General features: G+C 34.2%; 2 protein-coding genes across 2 annotated transcripts; one reads left to right on the forward strand and one right to left on the reverse strand.

Annotated features, from left to right (window-relative positions):
• The first annotated feature begins 618 nt into the window (after positions 1-618).
• Positions 619-1,227, forward strand: LOC141660538 (uncharacterized). Its single transcript, XM_074467532.1, has one exon. It carries the CDS (start codon positions 619-621, stop codon positions 1,225-1,227), a length of 609 nt encoding a protein of 202 aa, XP_074323633.1.
• A 631-nt stretch (positions 1,228-1,858) lies between these two features.
• On the reverse strand, positions 1,859-2,380 carry LOC141661533 (uncharacterized). The gene has a single exon (XM_074468549.1). It carries the CDS (start codon positions 2,229-2,231, stop codon positions 1,995-1,997), a length of 237 nt encoding a protein of 78 aa, XP_074324650.1. The 5' UTR covers positions 2,232-2,380; the 3' UTR covers positions 1,859-1,994.
• Positions 2,381-20,266: the final 17,886 nt, after the last annotated feature.

Consider the following 20,266-nt stretch of genomic DNA (forward strand, 5'->3'; position numbering starts at 1 on the left):
CAGAATAGGACAATAATTGTTGGAATAATTGTTGGAGTTTAATTCTATATTCATATATTTAGTTATTATTTAGATATTTGTTTTATTTGTGGTTGGGTTTTAACTGAACATCATGGGTTTTAGTTATTGATCCAAACTAATGTTTAGTAGTATTTGAATAAGTCAGTAGTAGACGTTAGCTGGTTTGTAGGAAGTAAAGCTATTAGTGGAGTTATGCTAGGAGTCTGTTACGTCCTGTTGGTAACCACGTTTGTGTGGTTGTTTGCTTTATATATCCATTATATTTTCATTCTGTAAAAAATAAGAGAAACAGAGTTCTAAAAAATGTGTGCGTAAGTTCTTTGTGTGTGTAAACTGGTTATAACCTTTACTTGGTATCAGAGCTCCCCAGGTTCGAAGATCCTGTTTATGCCAAATTATCAACCACGACACACATCAGAATCCATGGAGACACCAAGAACAAAGGAAGGTGCTGTGGCTCTGAACTACCCTATGCTAACCAAGAGCAACTACACTGCCTGGTCCCTAAAAATGAAGGTCTTTATGAAGGCACAAGGTGTTTGGGGCGCTATTGAACAGAAAAATCCCGGGGCTGCAGTAGATGAAAGGACTGTGTAGATGGCTCTTGCAGCCATTTATCAAGGTGTGCCAGAGGATGTGTTGTTGGCCATTGCAGAAAAGAAAACAACAAAGGAGGCTTGGGAGGCAATCAAGATAATGTGTACGGGGGTGGAACGAGTACAAGAGGCTAGGGTGCAGACATTAAAGGGAGAATTCGAGTCTCTCATGATGAAAGACTCAGAGAAGATAGAAGATTTCTGCTTGAAACTGAGTGGCATTGTGACTAACATTCGAGTTCTTGGAGAGGCTATGGAAGAATCCAGTGTTGTAAGGAAGATTCTACGTGCTGTGCCTGATAAGTTCCTCCAAATAGTTTCAAACATTGAACAATTTGGAGATGTTAAAGTCATGTTAGTTGAAGAACTGGTGGGACGTCTCAAGGCCCATGAAGAAAGAATGAAATGTAGGAGTGAGCAAAGTGAGCAACAACAGCTTCTCTTAGCTAAGAAATGGAAGGGCAGACTGGACAAGAGCAAGATAAAATGTTTCAATTGCAACATTTATGGTCACTTCGCCTCAGAGTGTGACAAACCTCGACGAAAGAAAGAATATTGTCAAGAAGCAAATTTAGCACATTTTCATGACGACGAACCGTCATTGCTGTAGAAGCCATATGGGCCAATAAAGACAAGCCCATATGGGCCAATAAAGACAAACCCGTGAATAATAGCCATAAGGCTGTGATCAGTGGTGTCATATGGGCATAGAAAGGCCACACGGACTGGATCAATGTATTTGCCATACGGGCATGAAGAAGTTGTTTCAGTTCAAGCCATACTTGTAGCTGAAGAATTGATAGATGAATATAGAATTACCCTGAAGAATTGATAGATGAATATAGAATTAAAGGGGAGATTGTTGGAGTTTAATTCTATATTCATATGTTTAGTTATTATTTAGATATTTATTTTATTTGTGGTGGGGTTTTAATTTAACGTCATGAGTTTTAGTTTTAGTTATTGATCCAAACTAATGTTTAGTAGTATTTGAATAAATCAGTAGACGTTAGCTGGTTTGTAGTAGGAAGCAAAGCTGGTCGTGGAGTTATTAGTCCTGTTGGTAACCACGTTTGTGTGGTTGTTTGCTTTATATATCCATTGTATTTTCATTCTGCAAAAAATAAGAGAAACAGAGTTCTCAAAAAATGTGTGTAAATTCTTTGTGTGTGTCTGAACTTTAGTACAAACTGGTTATAACCTTCAATAATAACCCAAACACAAACTTAAGACATCAGAAATACGCAAAATCATCACAAATTCATAATCTACAACATCAGAAATACACAAAACCATCACAAATTCATAAACTACAAGAAACACGAACAGACAAAACGGTAACAGACGCGAGTACAGCACACCATGAACATAAATATGTTAACCGGTTCCGGTGACACCCAAGTCGGATTTATTGTCATCCTTGCCGGAACCGAAAACAGGACCACCTTTGCCAGCAGCATCTTCAACTTTATCTTGAAGTTTATCAATCTCAACTCCGCCTGCATCCTCCTTGGACCGGATATCAGTCCTGGTCTTGTTTTGTCCTGCTTCCTTAATCTCGTATGTTGTTGGCGTCAATGACTCCTTTGGCTGCGCTCCTTGTGCTCCTGACATTTTTCCTGTAATATTATTATGCTCTCCTTTTTTATCTTCTTCTTCTCCTATCAAAACCAGTTGCCTTTTCCTCCTTGTAGCTGCTGATGAAACTGGTACCGATGTTTCAATATTTATTAATCCGGAGTTTATGGCGGTGGCATGGCTTTGTTGATAATGATTGTCCTTGTTGTTATCATGATTTCCCGGTGACGACACGTTTGCATTTTTAGTGGCTAACGTGGCGGCTGTGCATGGCTGCCACTGCTCTGTACTCTATACTATACACGTGTCACTATATCTTTTGTAGTCACATTTTTTTATTTCAACTCCTCCGGATAATAATAAATCTATCTGTTTATACTTTAAAACCCGCGATACACGATTATTTTTAATATTTAAATTTAATTTAAAGCTAAAATTTTAAGATATGAACATTTATTTATTTAAGATTTTAAGATATGAACATTTATTTATTTTAAGATATGAACATTTATTTATTTAAAATAAATATGATTTTATAATAATTATATATATTCACATTTAGTGCTTAGTGATATTTCTGAAATAAGTGATATTTTAGTTTTTTTAAAAAATATTAATAATTGAAAGATATAATTTAATTGATATTTGTAGATGTGTTTATAAAAGATAATTATGTTTTAATTAAAAAATAAATTTTAACTTATCAATAATATACGATTTATCTTTAATTTGATTTTAGTCTTATTTTCGCCCCAATCAAGTTTATGCATCATTCTATATTACCTTGAATCCCATTATACTGAAAAAATTGAACTAACTATCTTCATATTTATTTTATTTTAATTTTTTTAAGTACAAATCATTGTTAATTTTTTTTAATCGAGATAAAATGTATGTTATTTTTTAAACTGGTCTAATTATATTGTGACTTTAATTTTGCTTTATTCCAAATCAATTGTATTAATTTCTTTAGCTCACATGCATACTATATATTGATTTTTTCTAGTCTAAAACTATTATACCAACTAAAAATTTTCTTTAGTTTCGTTTTAATAAAGTAGTATAGATATTACAGAAGTTGAAAAAAACTCATAATTATATAAACACAAACATTGTATACATAAACTAACTATTAAATTTTTTATGTTTGGGTACCCGTTATTACACTCATTTTTAAGTCTATATTATATTTCCCAACGAATTAAGTAAACTATAATTTGATTTTAGCCCGATCTATAGTATACAAATTGTCTTTAGTTTGATTTTTTAGTTTTGATTTTAACACATTTCAATACTATACATTATTTTGTTATAGCCCCATACTTGTTATATCAACCATATTCACCTAATTATATTTAGTTTTTTTTACTTTTTATTTTAGTCCGTAATGAATATTAATTTGGTTTACAACGAATGAATAATAGATATTATTTGTTTTAGGCTGATGACATTATATGAACAAACGAATTACTTTTCAAATTTTAATTTTGTTTTAACCTGTTTCAATGGTATAATTCTTTCTAGCCAAATTAGGAGTAATTATTATTCAATGGTATAATTGTTTTTAGCCTAATTAGGAGTTTATTATTTTGTTTGAGCCCGAGGAAGCAAATTTAACTAATTATATTATTTTAACTTTATTATTTATTTAAGACTGGATAAATATATATAATTTTGTTTAGCCCGAGTAAACAATATATATTATTTTGTTTAAATCTCAAGCCTTTATATAAAATATAGTTCTATTTATATTTATATAACTGTACATGTAATATTCATTTTTAAATATAATTATAATTGTAGGTGGTCAAACCGACTAATAACAAAACTATCATTTTTCGTCTATAATATAATAGCACAAATAGATAAGATAAATTAATTTGAGTTGAATTCTTAATTTTTTTTACTAATATATAATATTTTTTAATTCCAATTTTGTTTTAGTTTGTATTAATTGTAGTAATATTCTCTTTAGCATGAATGAATAATTTTAATTATTTTGTTTAACCGCAGTTCAAGTGGTATAATTTTATAGCCAGATCAATAATATTTATTATTTTGTCTTAATCCAAGTCACATTGTATCAATCAAATCCAACTAATTATATTTAGTTTGCTTTAAGTTTTATTTTAACTCATATGAATAGTTTACTTTTGTTTTAGTGCGGATGAAAATAGTAGTTTTTTATTTCGAGGTCGTAATACCGAGTTACAAATTATTTTTTGATATTAAAGATATAGATATCTATAATATCTATATAGTAGATATTATAATATATATTTTGCAGTTTATTAAATATTATAATATATATTTTGCAGTTTATTAAATATTATAATATATAATTTGTAATTTTTTAAATAATACTTAAATTGATTGTTATAGTAAAGATTATTTTAGAATTCAATTAAATAAAATTTAAATTAATAGAATTAGTTGAGGTTAATAGGAATCAAAATAATATTGATCTCAATCTGAATTAAAATTTAAAATTTTATAAGAGGTTGATTTAGAGTTAGATATGAATTAGAATTTAAATTGATAGAGTAAGTTGACCGAACAATTTGTCAATCGACCAACCAAACATTTAATGTTGGTGAGATGATTGTACCCTATTTGAGAAGTAGGTGGAAAAAACGCGCTTCACGCATTTAGAATAAATTGATTGATGTTAATATAATTATAAAAAGTTATGTTCTGGATACTTATTGTAACTATCAGATTTTGATCCTCGTCAGATTTTAAATTAATATTTTATTTGGCACTTAACTCAAAATCAATACTTTAACTTTAAAAAAAATCAACATATATAGTATAAGCATAAATAAACAATTGGGATGATCAAAATTATGAATACCTAAATCAAATTTAACGTAACTAAACTGATATTTTTTAAAAAAACTTTGGTTATGTCAATAATTTTACTTCTTGAATATAATTCACAATAATATAATATTGGTTTCAGTGTATTGACTTTTATAATTCGCGTGGCTAGCGTCATGATTTCGTAATTTTGTTAGAAAGCTCAAATCTTGTATTTTCAGAAAAAAAATAATATTTGTAGTTATAATTTTTTCTCCAAGTGAGGATAATAGATCAATTTTTGGTACATTTTCCTTCTAGTGAAGTTAAGAGATCAACTTTTGACATTTGCGTGCGCTGAACTATTAATTTGTCAACACACAAATTGAGAAGGGTTTCAAAATTTTTGTTGCTATTCTATTGTAAGTAATTTTTGTCTTATGACTTTTTGCCAATAACTGCATTTATGAAAATTATCCTGATACTATTTTTATCCTGCCAGTGCCTAGTAGAGATACATTATGCACTTAAATTTCCCACATCATCCATTGTTTCTATTACAAAGAAAAATCAAATATCATAATTAATCAAAACAAACTCTTTAAAATAAATCATGACAAAAAGAAAAAAAATATCAAATTCATAAAGGCTTGCATTTTAGGAATGTGCTAAAGAAATAGTATTACGCCATTTCCCCAACTTTAAACACAAAAAAAATGCATACTAATTATTAATGACATGAATGATGGCTATAAAAAAAATAAAAACTTTCATACAAACAGTCCTGTCAGACACAAATAATTTTATGAGATAATAGGTTTCATGTTGAGTTGACATCACCTCCCTACAATACAAGAAATCATGTATACATTAATCTTTTTCAAAAGAAAAAATCAAAAGTTTCAAAAGTTATACTGTACGAACATGCTATGCTCACCGTGAGTTCTGAGTTCTCTGCCTCATCTTATAATTATGGTAATATGATACCATATCTGTACACAATTACAGTGAGGAGTGCATAAATATTCATCCAACGCATGCTGATAGTGAGGTTCAAAATTAGATATGAACATGATGACATAAACTAATAACAAACCCGCACCAGAAAATAAAACGACCTGATAAAAAAATGTTGAGAACAAAAACGTTACAAAATATTAAAAATACACAACCCAAAATATTATACGAATGCAAAACAATGCACGAGTTATATGTGATATAAAATCGAGACATGAAAAAATGGCATGAGAACTATTTTGCTCCCATAAATTTACATGGGATGAAAGTGATCAGTTACATAACCTTGAAAGATGAAGAGCTCAAAAAAATTAAGTTCTCATTAAAAAGGGATGCCAGAGGTCATAAGGTGATTAATGTGAAGTCATTATATTCATATTTATTAAATTCTAAATGCCAATTCTTATTTTAGTAATTCAAAATATAGGGACCTCTTCCCAGAATTAGAGAAAGTAGCATAGCAAGATGGAGAAGAATATACATCATCATCTCCTGATCCATATGAGATTTTACTTTATATAGATATATAGATTAATGAATTTGCGGGATTGAATATCAAATATTAACTATTAATAGAGAGGCTTCTGTTGATGAGACAACTTTGTCGGATAAAGTGAGGTTTCTAGGTTTCTCCTAGATATAAAATTGTTTGGAGACTGAATTATGTAAAATAGGGGTGTGGTTGGGTATAATAATAATTTTAAAAAAAATTATTACAAAATATTTATAGTTATGGATTATTAGATAAAATTTACCTTAAGCGTAATCCTCTAAAACTAAATGCTGGTACCGTTACAAAATTTGTAATATTTTGTATATAATATAGATAAATAAATATGAGTATAGATAAATTGTATAAATGTGACAATCCGGGTCAAATCCAGAACCTTTTTCGAAAATCGGGTAAAGTCCCGATTACAAGTCCAAAATAAGTCGAAGTATATTGTCCCGAGTGCAGCCAACTTGGGTTACGACAAGCCCACCACAGACCCCCAAAAGATCATGATTTGTTGGTGCACATAGTAGTAGTACTTTGCCTTATAAACTAAACAGAAGCCCAAAATCTCCTCGATGTGGGACTGGGGTGTTCCTAACTCCCCCACTTAAACTCCTGACGTCCTCGTCAGGCCAGAACAGACAGCCTATAGGTCCAGATCTTTGCCTCTCTAGCTATTGTGGGATAATACCGGATGGCTTCGTGTCCCCACCTTCGGACCTCTTGTCATTGTGGGATAATACCACCAACCTTCGTGTCCCCACCTCCGTCAACTTGACGCATCAAACTTTCACGAGTCGGCTCTGATACCACATGTGACAACCCGGGTTAAATCCCGAACCTTTTTCAAAAACCGGGCCAAGTCCCGATTACGAGTCCGAAATAAGCCGAAGCATACTGTCCCAAGTGCCGCCAACTTAGGTCACGACAAGCCCACCAAAGGCCCCCAAAAGATCATGATTTGTTGGTGCACATAGTAGTAGTACTTTACCCTATAAACTAAACAGAAGTCCAAAATCTTCTCGATATGGGACTGGGGTGTTACAATAAATAAACTATTAAATTAATGCATATATACAACTAATAAATAAACGCAATCATCCAACTAAATTTTTGACTACCGTAAAAAAAACTAAGTTCTTGACCTATTCTTGTTGAGCAATCTAATTAACCCGAACTAGTAACTGATTCTTCGGAAAGTGTTACATAAGAGCATATCCAACAACTTATTAATTTATTCCTTAAATTTAATATAAAATATTAGATATTAGCAACTTAAGACATCAATACCTATTCACAACTCCAACAACATTACCTATATTCATTCCTTATACAATATTTTATCATTAAAAAGTAACATTATTACATAAAGTGAAGAAATAGAAAGTGTTTTTTCAAATATATGTTATAAAATAAAAGTTAGAAGAGGACAGAAGTTTATTGTGCAAGACATGCCTGTACTTTAACAAGACTAAGTCAAATTGACAACCCTAAGTAAGTTGTATTGTAATCTTAATTTGCATTTTGTACTTGTAACCTTTAAAGTCTGTAAAAATGTCAAAGAAGCAGATTGAAGTCTTTTTCTTTAAACAGTATCAAGCCTAATAATTATATCTGGAAGAAGATCAAGAAGATCATGCCTCAGAAGAATTATGAAGAAATTTGGAGTTGAATAAATCTATTTTGGGAAAAATGTTCTAAGTCAAGATCTCTAGAAACCACAGATTTAGTGTTATAGAGAAGTCATTCGAGAACTCCAGAATGACTTATAGAGAACTCAGGAAAGCTACTAGAGAACTCAGAGATATCGACAAGCCAAATTGAAGACACGAAGATCGGAGATATCGACAAGTCATTTCTTCACTAGAGTACTAAAAATTATCGACAAGTCAAAATTCATTAGAGAACTCTGAGTTATCGGTAAGTCAAATTTCACTAGAGAACTCAGAGATATCGATAAGCCAAAATTCACTAGAGAACTCTGAGTTATCAACAAGTCAAATTTGACTAGAGAACACTGAGTTATCGACAAGTCAATAAGTCACTAGAAAACTCAGAGATATCGATAAGTCAAAGTGAAGATATGAAGATTAGAGATCTCGATAAGCCAAATTCTTTTATAGAGAACTCAAAAACCTCTACAAGTCAAATCCACTAGGGAGTATTAGAGATCTGGATAAGTCATTATACTTATCGAGATGCCAAGACCTCTATATGCCTAACTGGAGATCTCGAGGTAAGATCTCTGAAAGGCATATGTCATAGCCTACTCGTTTATTCGAGTATTTAACTCAACTCAAATAAGAATGTAATAAGTAAATAGTGGATCAAGCATCAGAGAGATCTCACAAAGTAACATCTGTCAAAGAATAAAGAAACATTGTTCATCTGCAGACTTGAAGATTCACTGGAAGAAGTTCAAGAATTTGATCATGCCTCAGTGATATAAATCAAGATCGTGGATTTAATCAAGTGACAGAGATCTCGTCAAGGTATCATTTATTACAAGGATTCAATCAGAACAACAAAGTCAAGACATGAAGAAACGTCACAAAAGTTAGTCACTCATGAACCAGACAGTACATCGAGTGTCAGCATTGAAGTGACGAAATTGATTCATAAGTCTCAGAGACTTTCAGAAGATTGTCAGAAGAATGGATGCTGCTCAGGGATAGTATTAATTCTCTATTAATTAATTAAGTCATATAATTTAATTAAGAGAATAAATTATATCTGCAAGGATTAATTTATTGATTAATTGAATTAAATTAATTAATTAATTTAGAATTAATATTGAGGATTTTCAGAATGTTAATTGATTAAAATCTGTGTTAATTCTAAAAAGACAACTGATTGTACTAGTATGACAATCGGTATGACAATTGATAGTCATACCGAATGTCTTGCTAATTCAGTTGATTGTATTGATAGAATTTTCAATTAGATTAAAATCAATTCTGTATTCAGAAAAACAATTTCAATTGTACTACTATGACAATCGGTATGACAATCAATAGTCATACCGAAAGTCTTGCTAGTTCATTTTAATTGTCTTCCTAGCTCTAATAGATTGTCTCACCGAAAGTCCTTCAAGCTCAAATAGATTGTCACACCAGTTCAACAATTTTGGCTGTGATTGTTTAAAAAGAAGCAGAAGACAATATCATAAAAATCAAGAGAGCAACCAATACAGAACAAGAAAAAACACAGCAGAAAACAAAAGAAAATATTTCATCATTCATCTGCTTATTCAAGATCAAATATTCTAGTTTGTTAATGTTAAATCCAAACCACTAGAATTACTTATCTTGTTCTTGTATATCAATCTAGCGGATTAAAATCCCTAGAACTTAATCTCAAATCACTTTTAGCATTTGATCTTTTAATTACAAAAATAGAAAAAGTTCATGTCGAATTTATTCTAAATTTGTAATAATTGATTTGAGATTAATCCCTTGTAATCGATACCGTAGTTGTAACACCTTTCAAGTTTAATAAAAGTTTTATTTAACTTGAATTTTGTTTCACAATTTTATTCCGCATTTTATTCGACGAAACGGTATTGTTTGCATTCAACCCCCCCTTCTACAAACAAATTGGGACCTAACAATTGGTATCAGAGCCTTCTGATTAACGTACAAATCAAGATCCTAGACTTTTGTGTTTCTTTCACTTCTTGAATTTTTATTCACTCAAAAATTCATAATGACTACACAAAAAGTTGGAACCGTTAAAATTCCACTTTTCGATAAAGAAAATTATGTGATGTGGAAGAAGAAGATGCTACTGTTTTTACAGGTTGCTAATCCCAAATATTTGCAAGTGTTGAAGAAGGGTCCAAAAATTCCTATGGTTATTGAACCAGAGGTAATAGAGAATGATGTGGTGATCACCAAAGCGAGAACTTATGTGAAGGATCCTGAGGACTTCTCTCCTGCTGAAATAGAAGAAGCTTCCCTGGATGCTAGCCTTCAATTAATCTTAGTAGATTCCCTTAATCCCCTAATGAACAGACATGTGATGAATTGTAAAGATTCTAAACATATCTGGGAAACTATTGAGATTATTAATGAAGGCACAGAGGAAGTTAGGGAGAACAAACTAGAAATCCTAACCTCTGAGTATGAATACTTCAAATCTAATCCAGGAGAAGGAATCACTGAAGTGTTTGAGAGGTACAATGCATTGATCAACAACCTGAACATTAATGGTAAATACTATTCCATCAGGGAGGTCAATAAAAAGTTCCTTTTAACACTGCCAACTCATCTCGAACATAGAATCACTGCCATAAGAGAAGCAAGAGATCTGAGTGAGATTTCTTTGGAAAGGCTCTATGGTGTGTTAAAGACTTATGAGTTGGAGCAGATTCAGCAGAAGGAAGTTTACGGGAAAGGAAGAGTGGTCAGCACGTCTACTGCTCTGGTAGCTGATGAACAACAACAACAACAACCACTATATCAACAACAATCTCAACAGTCAGATAGAATGGTACAGTCTTCCAAGGTTGAAGATAATGTGATAGTAGCAGAATTTGATTCACCTACTACAAATCAATCAGGAGATGATTATTATTCCTTGGAAGAACTGGAGCAATTGGAGGATGAGTCAATGGCCCTGATTGTCAAGAGATTCTCAAATGTCAGATTCAAAAGGAATCCCAAGTTCAAGTACAAGTCCAACTACAACAGATTCCAGAAAGGTGGATCTTCATCCTCTAACACCAGCAGTGGTGGGTATAAAACAGGGATGGTTGATCGAAGCACCATTCGATGCTTCAACTGTAATGAGTTGGGACACTTTGCCACAGAATGCAGGAAGCCAAAACAAGCAAGGAAGAACTCTTACGATTCTAATCAGAAGAGTAAATCTGAAAGGGCGTACCTGGCAAAGGGAAGAAGCTGGATGATACTGACAGTGAAGATGAAGAAGTTGGGAATCTTGCTCTCATGGCTAGTGATGCAAGCACCTCATCGTCAAGAAAAGAGGTAAAACTTTCTGATGCTGAAATGGTTTATCATCTAAGAGGTAACTTAGATTGTGCTCATCGTGATAATGAATTGTTAAATCAACAAATCAAAGACCTTGAGAAAGAGGTCAATGAATTAAGACTTGTGCACATTAATCAAGATAAACTTAAAGACCAAGTATCTTTTCTAGAGAATAGAGTTGACTGTTATAGACAACTCGAAACTATTCTCAAAGACAAGATCACCGGTCTTGAGGCTAAGGTTAAAGCTTACTTTAATTCTTGTTCGAAGTCCAAAGAGTTTTACAATAAGCAAGCTGTTAATCAAACACATGGAATAGGTTATGATTACAATGCTGCTATTGGAAAATTAGGCATAAACTCCCCTCCTCATGTATGTGCTAAAGGCAGGGAAGTACCACATGTGCTTAAGGGTGTTGATGAACCCCTCTATAAGGAATCAATTGCTGAACCATTTGATGAGACCTCTTTTATTATTCAAGAAGAAATCCGTGCTGAAGATAATGCTAATGGGAAAGCTGTCTCCAAGTCAAGTGTGTCAAAAGTTCCAGTCAAGGTTGTGAAAGCAACTGAGACTAACTCAGACACACATGAGTTGGATAGCACAAATGCCATGTCTACCATGCATAAGTTGCCTATTGTTAATCCTTCTCATAAAGCATGTGGTGTTCCTGATTGTATGTCTTATGCTTTTAATCTGTTGTTTGCTTATTTTAATGGTAAGCATGCTTCTAATGATAAGACTACTCCTCGTCAGCATGTGAATAATAGAAAGCATGATAGGTCTAAGACTGCTAGTCCTCCTAAAGCTAGAAAGGAGACATTTGTGCCTAAGCCTAAACATAAATCTGATAAGGCTGTTTTAAAGGTCAAATGTTCAGTCATTGAGAATGTTGAGAATAGTGAAATTAAGAATGTTGTTTTGCCTGATAAAGGCCAATTTTACAAGTATGCCGGACCCAGCCAAGCTTGGGTTCCGAAGAAGTTCTAATCCATTTGTATTGCAGGGCATTAAACAGGTACAACCGGTAGTGTGGATTCTTGACAGTGGATCGTCAAGACATATGACCGGAGATAGAGCCCTGCTATCAAATGTGGTTGAGAAAGCTGGCCCAGTGGTTACCTTTGGAGATAACAGCAAAGGTTTAACGGAGGGATATGGCTGTTTGCAAGCTGGAAATGTTATCATTGAAAATGTATATCTTGTGCAAGGACTTGAACACAATCTGCTTAGCATTAGTCAGTTCTGTGACAACGGCTACAATGTTTTATTCGACAAGCTGAAGTGTCAGATTCTGCACAAGAAAAGTGAAAAACCCTCCTTAATGGGAATACGGAAGGGAAATCTGTTCGTAGCTGACATGAACTCTGGAAGCAATCTTGAAGTCAATTGTTTCTATGCAAAAGCATCGTCAAATGAGAGTTGGCTATGGCACAAGAGACTTTCCCATCTCAATTTCAAGACAATGAATTCTCTTGTCAAAAGAGAATTGGTAAGAGGTCTGCCTCAGCTGGAATTCTCTCCAGAAGGACTATGTGAGGCTTTCCAGAAAGGAAAGTCAAAGAAAGCAAGTCACAAAGGCACTGACACATCTTCCATAACTGGTGTTCTGCAATTATTGCACATGGATTTATTTGGTCCAGTTAATATCCTTTCTATGTCAAAGAAGTGTTACTGTCTTGTGATAGTTGATGACTATTCCAAGTATACGTGGGTTTTATTTCTTCACTCTAAGGATGAAACACCACAAGTTGTGATTGATCATATCAAGATGATTGAGTTAGATTCTAACGTCCCTGTTAGAGCAATAAGGTCAGATAATGGAACAGAATTCAAGAATGCACTTCTAAATGGATTCTGTACAGACAAAGGGATTACCAGACAATTTTCAGCTCCTAGAACCCCTCAGCAAAATGGAGTGGTAGAAAGGAAGAATCGTACATTGATTGAAGCTGCAAGAACGATGTTAAATGAATCAGGTCTTCCAATGTACTTTTGGGCTGAAGTTGTCAATACTGTATGTTATACTCAGAATCGAACTCTAATCAACAAAGACTTCATGAAAACTCCTTATGAGATTTTGAATGAACAGAAACCTTCTATCAAATACTTTCATGTATTTGGTGCCAGATGCTTCGTGCTCAAGGATGGAGATGATCGTCGTGGTAAGTTCGAGGCAAAGGCATATGAGGGTATTTTTGTTGGATATGGAAGAAGATCATATAGAGTGTATATCATTGATCAACACAAAGTAACTGAAAGTGTCAATGTTACATTTGATGACACTAAACTCCCTAGTATCCAAACTGAAGATCCTTCTGAGAAACTGAAGTTTGATGATACGTCAGATTCAGAGTCAGAACATGGTCAAGAACCTGAGGTTGTTGCTGTTGAAGAACCTGTTAATCCTGATAATACTCAAGGTAATAGTGATGGAAACTCTGGAAACAATGGAGATACCACTGCTACTGACGGAGAATCTTCAAGTCAACATGGCAACAACTCAGGGGGAGATGCTGAAGGATCATCTAGTAGGACACAACATCACAATGAATTTCAAGGCGAATCATCAAGATCAAATCTTCCAAGACAGACTGTCTGGAATAAAGCTCACCCTTTTGAGTTGATTACTGGTGATCCAGATGTTGGAGTCAGAACTAGACGTGCTACTCAAAATGAGTGTCTGTTCTCAGGATTTCTTTCTGAGATGGAACCTAAGAAAATTGAAGAAGCACTAACTGATCCAGATTGGGTGATTGCTATGCAAGATGAACTCAATCAGTTTGAAAGTCAACAAGTCTGGAAACTGGTACCTAGGCCTGTACACAAGAAAGCTGTTGGTACAAGGTGGGTATTCAGGAATAAACTAGATGAAGATGGTGTGGTTACAAGAAACAAGGCAAGACTGGTAGCTAAAGGGTATTCTCAAGCTGAAGGTATTGATTATGATGAAACCTATGCTCCAGTGGCTAGACTTGAGGCCATCAGGATATTTCTGGCATTCGCAGCATTTTCAAACTTTAAAGTTTATCAAATGGATGTCAAGAGCGCCTTTCTGAATGGAAAGCTGGATGAAGAGGTATATGTAGAGCAACCTCCTGGTTTTGAAGATCCAGATCATATGGATTTTGTCTTCTTTCTTTTCAAGGCTATCTATGGGCTAAAACAGTCACCAAGAAAATGGTATGACACTCTCTCTGAATTTCTTATTGAAAATAGCTTTATTAGAGGTGTCATAGACAAAACTCTCTTTTCTAAAAAACATAAGAATGATACTATATTAGTCCAAGTCTATGTGGATGATATAATATTTGGGTCTACTAATGATAATCTCTGTAAGAGATTTGCTAAGTTAATGCACAGCAAGTTTGAAATGAGCATGATGGGAGAGCTGAAGTTCTTTCTTGGATTACAAGTAAATCAAAGGTTAGATGGAACATTTATTTGTCAATCCAAGTATCTCAAGGAACTCCTCAAAAAATACAATCTAGAGGATTCTGCATCAGCAAGGACTCCATCAACTACAGCTGTCAAGCTTGGACCATGTGAAAACTCCATTAAGGTAGATGTCACAAGCTACAGAGGTATGATTGGCTCGTTACTCTATCTTACTGCGAGTAGACCAGATATTATGTATGCTACATGCCTATGTGCAAGGTTCCAAGCGGATCCTAGAGATATTCATCTCGTTGCTGTTAAACGAATCTTAAGATATCTTAAGGGAACACCAAATCTGGGTATTTGGTACCCTAAAGAATCTGGTTTTAACCTTGTCGGATATACAGATTCAGATTATGCAGGAAGTGTTGTTGATAGGAAAAGCACCTCAGGAAGTTGTCAATTCTTAGGAAGCAGGCTAGTCTCATGGTACAGCAAGAAACAGTAAACAGTTTCCAACTCAACGGCCGAGGCTGAATATATTGCTGCTGGAAGCTGCTGTGCTCAGATCTTGTGGATTAGGAACCAACTACGAGACTATGGCTCTGTATTGAACAAGATTCCTATTTTATGTGACAACACAAGTGCAATAGCCATCACCAACAACCCTGTGCAGCACTCGAGGACAAAGCACATTGACATCAGGTATCATTTTATTAGAGAGCACGTCATGAATGGTACTGTTGAACTATTTTTTGTTCCAACAGAAGAACAAATAGCAGATATTTTCACTAAACCACTTGACGAATCCACATTTACCGGATTAGTTGGTAAATTGGGCATGTTGAATAGTTTTAGTGATTAATTTAGTTAATATCTGGGATCTGTTCTTGAATGAATTTACAAATGAATTTTTCATAAATGAAAAATTCACTTGCAAATTTATTTTATCATTTTATCATATTTCTTGCTTATTTCTATGTAATATATATTATCTTATCTATTTTTATTTTCCCTACTTGTTAATTTAAAATATCTCAGAACATTTTATTTCCTCTAAAAATATTTTTCTATGAATTTTATTTGCTAAAATTCAATAGAAATCTATTTTTGGAATAAAAATAATAAATTCTGATATATTATCTTTGTTTCTGTAAAAATTTTAAGTGTTTATTTCAGTTTTACTATTTTGAAATATAGTTTCAGTACATAAATAGAAGTCTGTACATATTTGAGTGTTTTTTTTCTACTGCAATGACAATCGGCAAGACAATTGAATTGTCTTGCTGAAAATCATTTCAGTACTTATATATATATATACTTATTTTCATATTAATTCTGTGTGAAAACCTTTTATTTCCAGAATGACAATCGGCAAGACAATTAAAATTGTCTTGCTGAAAGTCATTTGCGAATATAATTGTTATTTCAGTTTAGTTTTATACTGGCAAGACAATCGGTATGACTATTGATTGTCTTACCAGTTATAAACATTATATATATATCTATTTTATTTTATTTTGCCTGGTATGACAATCGGTATGACTATCAGATTGTCATACCAGTTATAATTTTAATACTTATTCGTGTATTTCATTTCCTTCTTTTTGCCTGGTATGACAATCGGTATGACAATCCCGGATTGTCATACCAGCTGTTATATAAAGCTTTTTGCTGTGTTGTTTTACACCAATTCAACTTAACAGTTCATTTCAAAAAAAAAAATTGAACAGTTTTTCACTCCTAATTTTTCTCTCTTCTCTCTCCTCGAACAAAAACCATTAATCTGTCTCCTTCCTTGCTCGAGTTTTTACTCAGCTTACTATTTCATCACTTTGTGATATATACATACAAGTATATATATACAAGGTGCTGTTGAATTTTTATTAAAAATTTTTTTTTTATTAAAATCAGTTTGCCCCTTCAATTCCATTTTAATTTTAATTTCTTATTTGTGTCTTTTGGTGTGTCAAAACTGTGTTAGTGATTTAAGAATTTTAACGAGATACATTTCTGTCTAAATTTTTCGATTATAATTAATTTAATTCGAATTATTAAATTAATTTAATTAATTCGAATTTTCTTAATATTATTCTTAAAATTCTGAAAAGCTTGTGTCTTATTATTATTTTATAAAAAATGGCTCTCAATTTCCAAATTGTCGCGCATAATCTAGTTGGTTATTTCAATCCGGAAAAATGTGATGTTGAAAAATTTAAGCCTTGGATTAGATTTTTAAATGATCATTCGATTGTTAGCTCTGCTATTAAATCAAATGTGATTTTAAACGTCGATCTACTTAGACTGATTTGCACAACTTCTACTGTGGCCGATGATTCAAAATCTTTTTCATTCACCATCGCAAACACACAGTATGTAGTTGATGAAACAGTCGTCAATCGTGCGTTAAATTTTCCACTAGACAATTTCTGTAATTTACCCTCTGAAAATGATATCACAAATTTTTTCAATGCTATTCACTATCAGGGGGTGATCAATTTAACCAAACTTTCTAAATCAAATTTGGTGTCTGAATGGGATATATTCTTCGATACACTTTCCAAAGTGTTTGCCAACTGCACAAAATCTAATTTTCATAACATTACTTCCACCCTGCAGTATATTGGTCTTGCGGTTGTTTTCAATCAAAGGATCAATTTTGGCAAACTACTTTTTCCCATTCTCTTGAGACGTCTAACTTCTGCTTTACGTGATCATTCTACAAATCGTAGGGTATCATGTTACTATGCTCGTTTTCTTATGCTCATAGCAGATCATCTACTCACCCCTGAACACAAAGCACTTTTTGCTAACTCTGCTGTAACCGAACCCCCACCAGTTAGCAAAAAGATTTACACTCGCCAAGACACAACCTTCAAATTTATGCAAGTACCAGTACTTGTATCTGCTTTCATGGACAATTATATTCCCTTGCCTATTTTTAATCTTCCCGGCCATGAACAGCAACCTCAACCTCCAGTGGTTCAAGCCACCCAGGCTCTTCCATTACAGGTAGTAACTCCTCACTCTCTCTCTCACTCTCTTCCTACTTCTGTTAACAGACCCTCAGTGGTTGATAGGGCTGACCATGAAGTTGTAGAACCACAGCTTCAATCCCAGGTCATAGAGCCAAACACAGAGTCTCATTCTATCTCACCCTCTCCCCCACTGTCTAAAATGTTACCCAGAAGATTATTAGGAAGTAGTACAATGTCAAATATGAGTGAACCCTCAGCTCTGCCTCCTCCTAAGAAAAGAAAAACCTATTCTGAGGCATCTGAAAGCCCATCCTTGTCCTCCCAACAGGACATGGACTTTGAAATGGCCAATGAACAGTTACTAGAGGCATTCTCTCAACAGGATGCATCTATTGAAATTCGCCATAGGGCCATGGCATCTTGTACTGAGTCCAGCACAATTCCATTACTCACAATGGAACCATACACTTCCCCAGATCATACTCAGGACACACAGCAAGGAGTGCACGTAGAGTCGGTTACAGTGCCTGCCATAGTTACGGCAGAAGAGCAGTCACATGCTTCAGAGGGAAAATCTGACTCTCCGCCATCTTTAATAGAGTCATTTTCTCCCCTCCCAGATCCAACAACTCTGGCTCCCTTATGGGATTCTCCACTCGCAGATTTATCTGGAGAAAGTGGAGGGCAACTCGGTCAATCTATCCCTGAAGCAATTCAGACATCTATTCCAAAAGATTTGATAGCATTGACTGAGGATCGGGACTCGCGAATTCCCATTGCACCACCACTGACCTCTCTTGAAGAGGCTAGGGTGATTTTTAATGCAGGTACACAAGAACAGCAATTGGAAGACTCCTCACGAGCAATCATATTGAGAGAAACACATGCACGTGAGATGAGTGAACCAAATACGAGTGAACTTCAGGTGAGAGCACACACAGACACTGATACTGTCAACCTGTTAGCTCAGATTGCTGCCCTGAAAGAAGAACTTGCTAAAAGTCAAGCTGAAGCTCAAGCATTCAAAGCACAAGTGGTTGAACGGTCTTCTTCTTCCACCTCTGTCGACAATCAGCTTGCAATCATAAGGAATGACATCTCAGATTTAAAGACTACTGTAATACCAAAGCTCAATTCTATTCAGGACACTCCAAATTTATCAGCTGATGACATATCCAACTTCTGCTCCCTACATACAAGAATGACTTCTCTTGAAGACCTCGTTGAGATGAATCATTCACTGGACAACTCAAGATTTCTAAAGATAGAGACGGGCATGGAACATCTAAATGAAGGCATGAAGCACTTATATTACATGATCAAGAATTCTCATTGCCCTAATGAAGAACAAAGAGCTTATTTTGAAGGACCGTCTGGTGGAGGATCAGGCTCTGGAAGTGGTGGAGGTTTCAAAGGAAAGTCAGTAGAGGATCCCTCAACTAAGGGGGAGACGAAAGGGAGTAGTTCCAAAGGGAAAGAAAAAGATACTTCTGCTGGAGATAAAGGAAAGGCTGATGATGCCTACTACAGTGGAGAACAGGATGACTTCGATATTTTTGACATTCCCACTGAACCAGTTCAGGAAGATAAAGATGGGTTATTTGAAGCTGAAGAAGAAAGTGATTTTGAAGATTGGGAAGAAGAAGATACAGTGGATCCTAGGTTTGAGAAAGAATTTCAGAAAGAGCAGTCAGAGATGCAAAGAAAAGAAGCTGAACTCAAGAAGGTCTCACAGATCATTGATAGGAGAAAAGACATACAAAGAACAGAAACTCTTCAAAAGCAACGTCTTCATGACATTAAAGCTCAAGAAAGGAGAAGAGATGTCAGACTGAAGATTGGTGGAAAGTGGGATGAAGCTAGGAGAGTACTCGATATGCCTCAGCTATGCACTAACAATGATAGGCAGTTCTTACATCTTCTTGACAAGCTGGAAATCTCAAATCCTAACAATGACATGTACATGAATGCTATCAAGACTGAAGTCTCAAGGATCACAGCTGCTTTTGATAGATCCCTAAATGAGATGAGCATTTTTGTATATTGTCAGAGTGAAGGATCATTCAAAGTGTCACTTCATCTATTTGAGAATCGTTCATTGTCAGAGATTTGGGTTCTTTTAAACAAAGTGAAAAGAAGCTCAGAGTTGAATGAAGTTCTTCGGGAAAGGCTTAAAGAGTTTGCCAGCAGGGCTAGTCCTCAAGTGGTCAACAATCCTCATCAGGTGAGATTCTTAAAGTCTGATTGTCTTCAAATCTGTCAGCTAGATGTACAATCTCTTAAAGACTACTCAGCTAAGCATCTAGTCTGGATGGAACATCATTTGAGAACTGCTGGATATTCATCCATGTTGAAGACTCAAGCTGCTGACTTGATTCAAGCTTATTGTGAGAAGAATGTTAAAAGGTACAA

Source organism: Apium graveolens, chromosome 5, assembly GCF_009905375.1.
Source record: "Apium graveolens cultivar Ventura chromosome 5, ASM990537v1, whole genome shotgun sequence".
Classification (NCBI taxonomy): domain Eukaryota; kingdom Viridiplantae; phylum Streptophyta; class Magnoliopsida; order Apiales; family Apiaceae; genus Apium; species Apium graveolens.

Excerpts from the sequence above, each read along its gene's own strand:
- LOC141660538 (XM_074467532.1), top strand. The coding sequence starts at position 619 with ATGGCTCTTGCAGCCATTTATCAAGGTGTGCCAGAGGATGTGTTGTTG.
- LOC141661533 (XM_074468549.1), bottom strand. The coding sequence starts at position 2,231 with ATGTCAGGAGCACAAGGAGCGCAGCCAAAGGAGTCATTGACGCCAACA.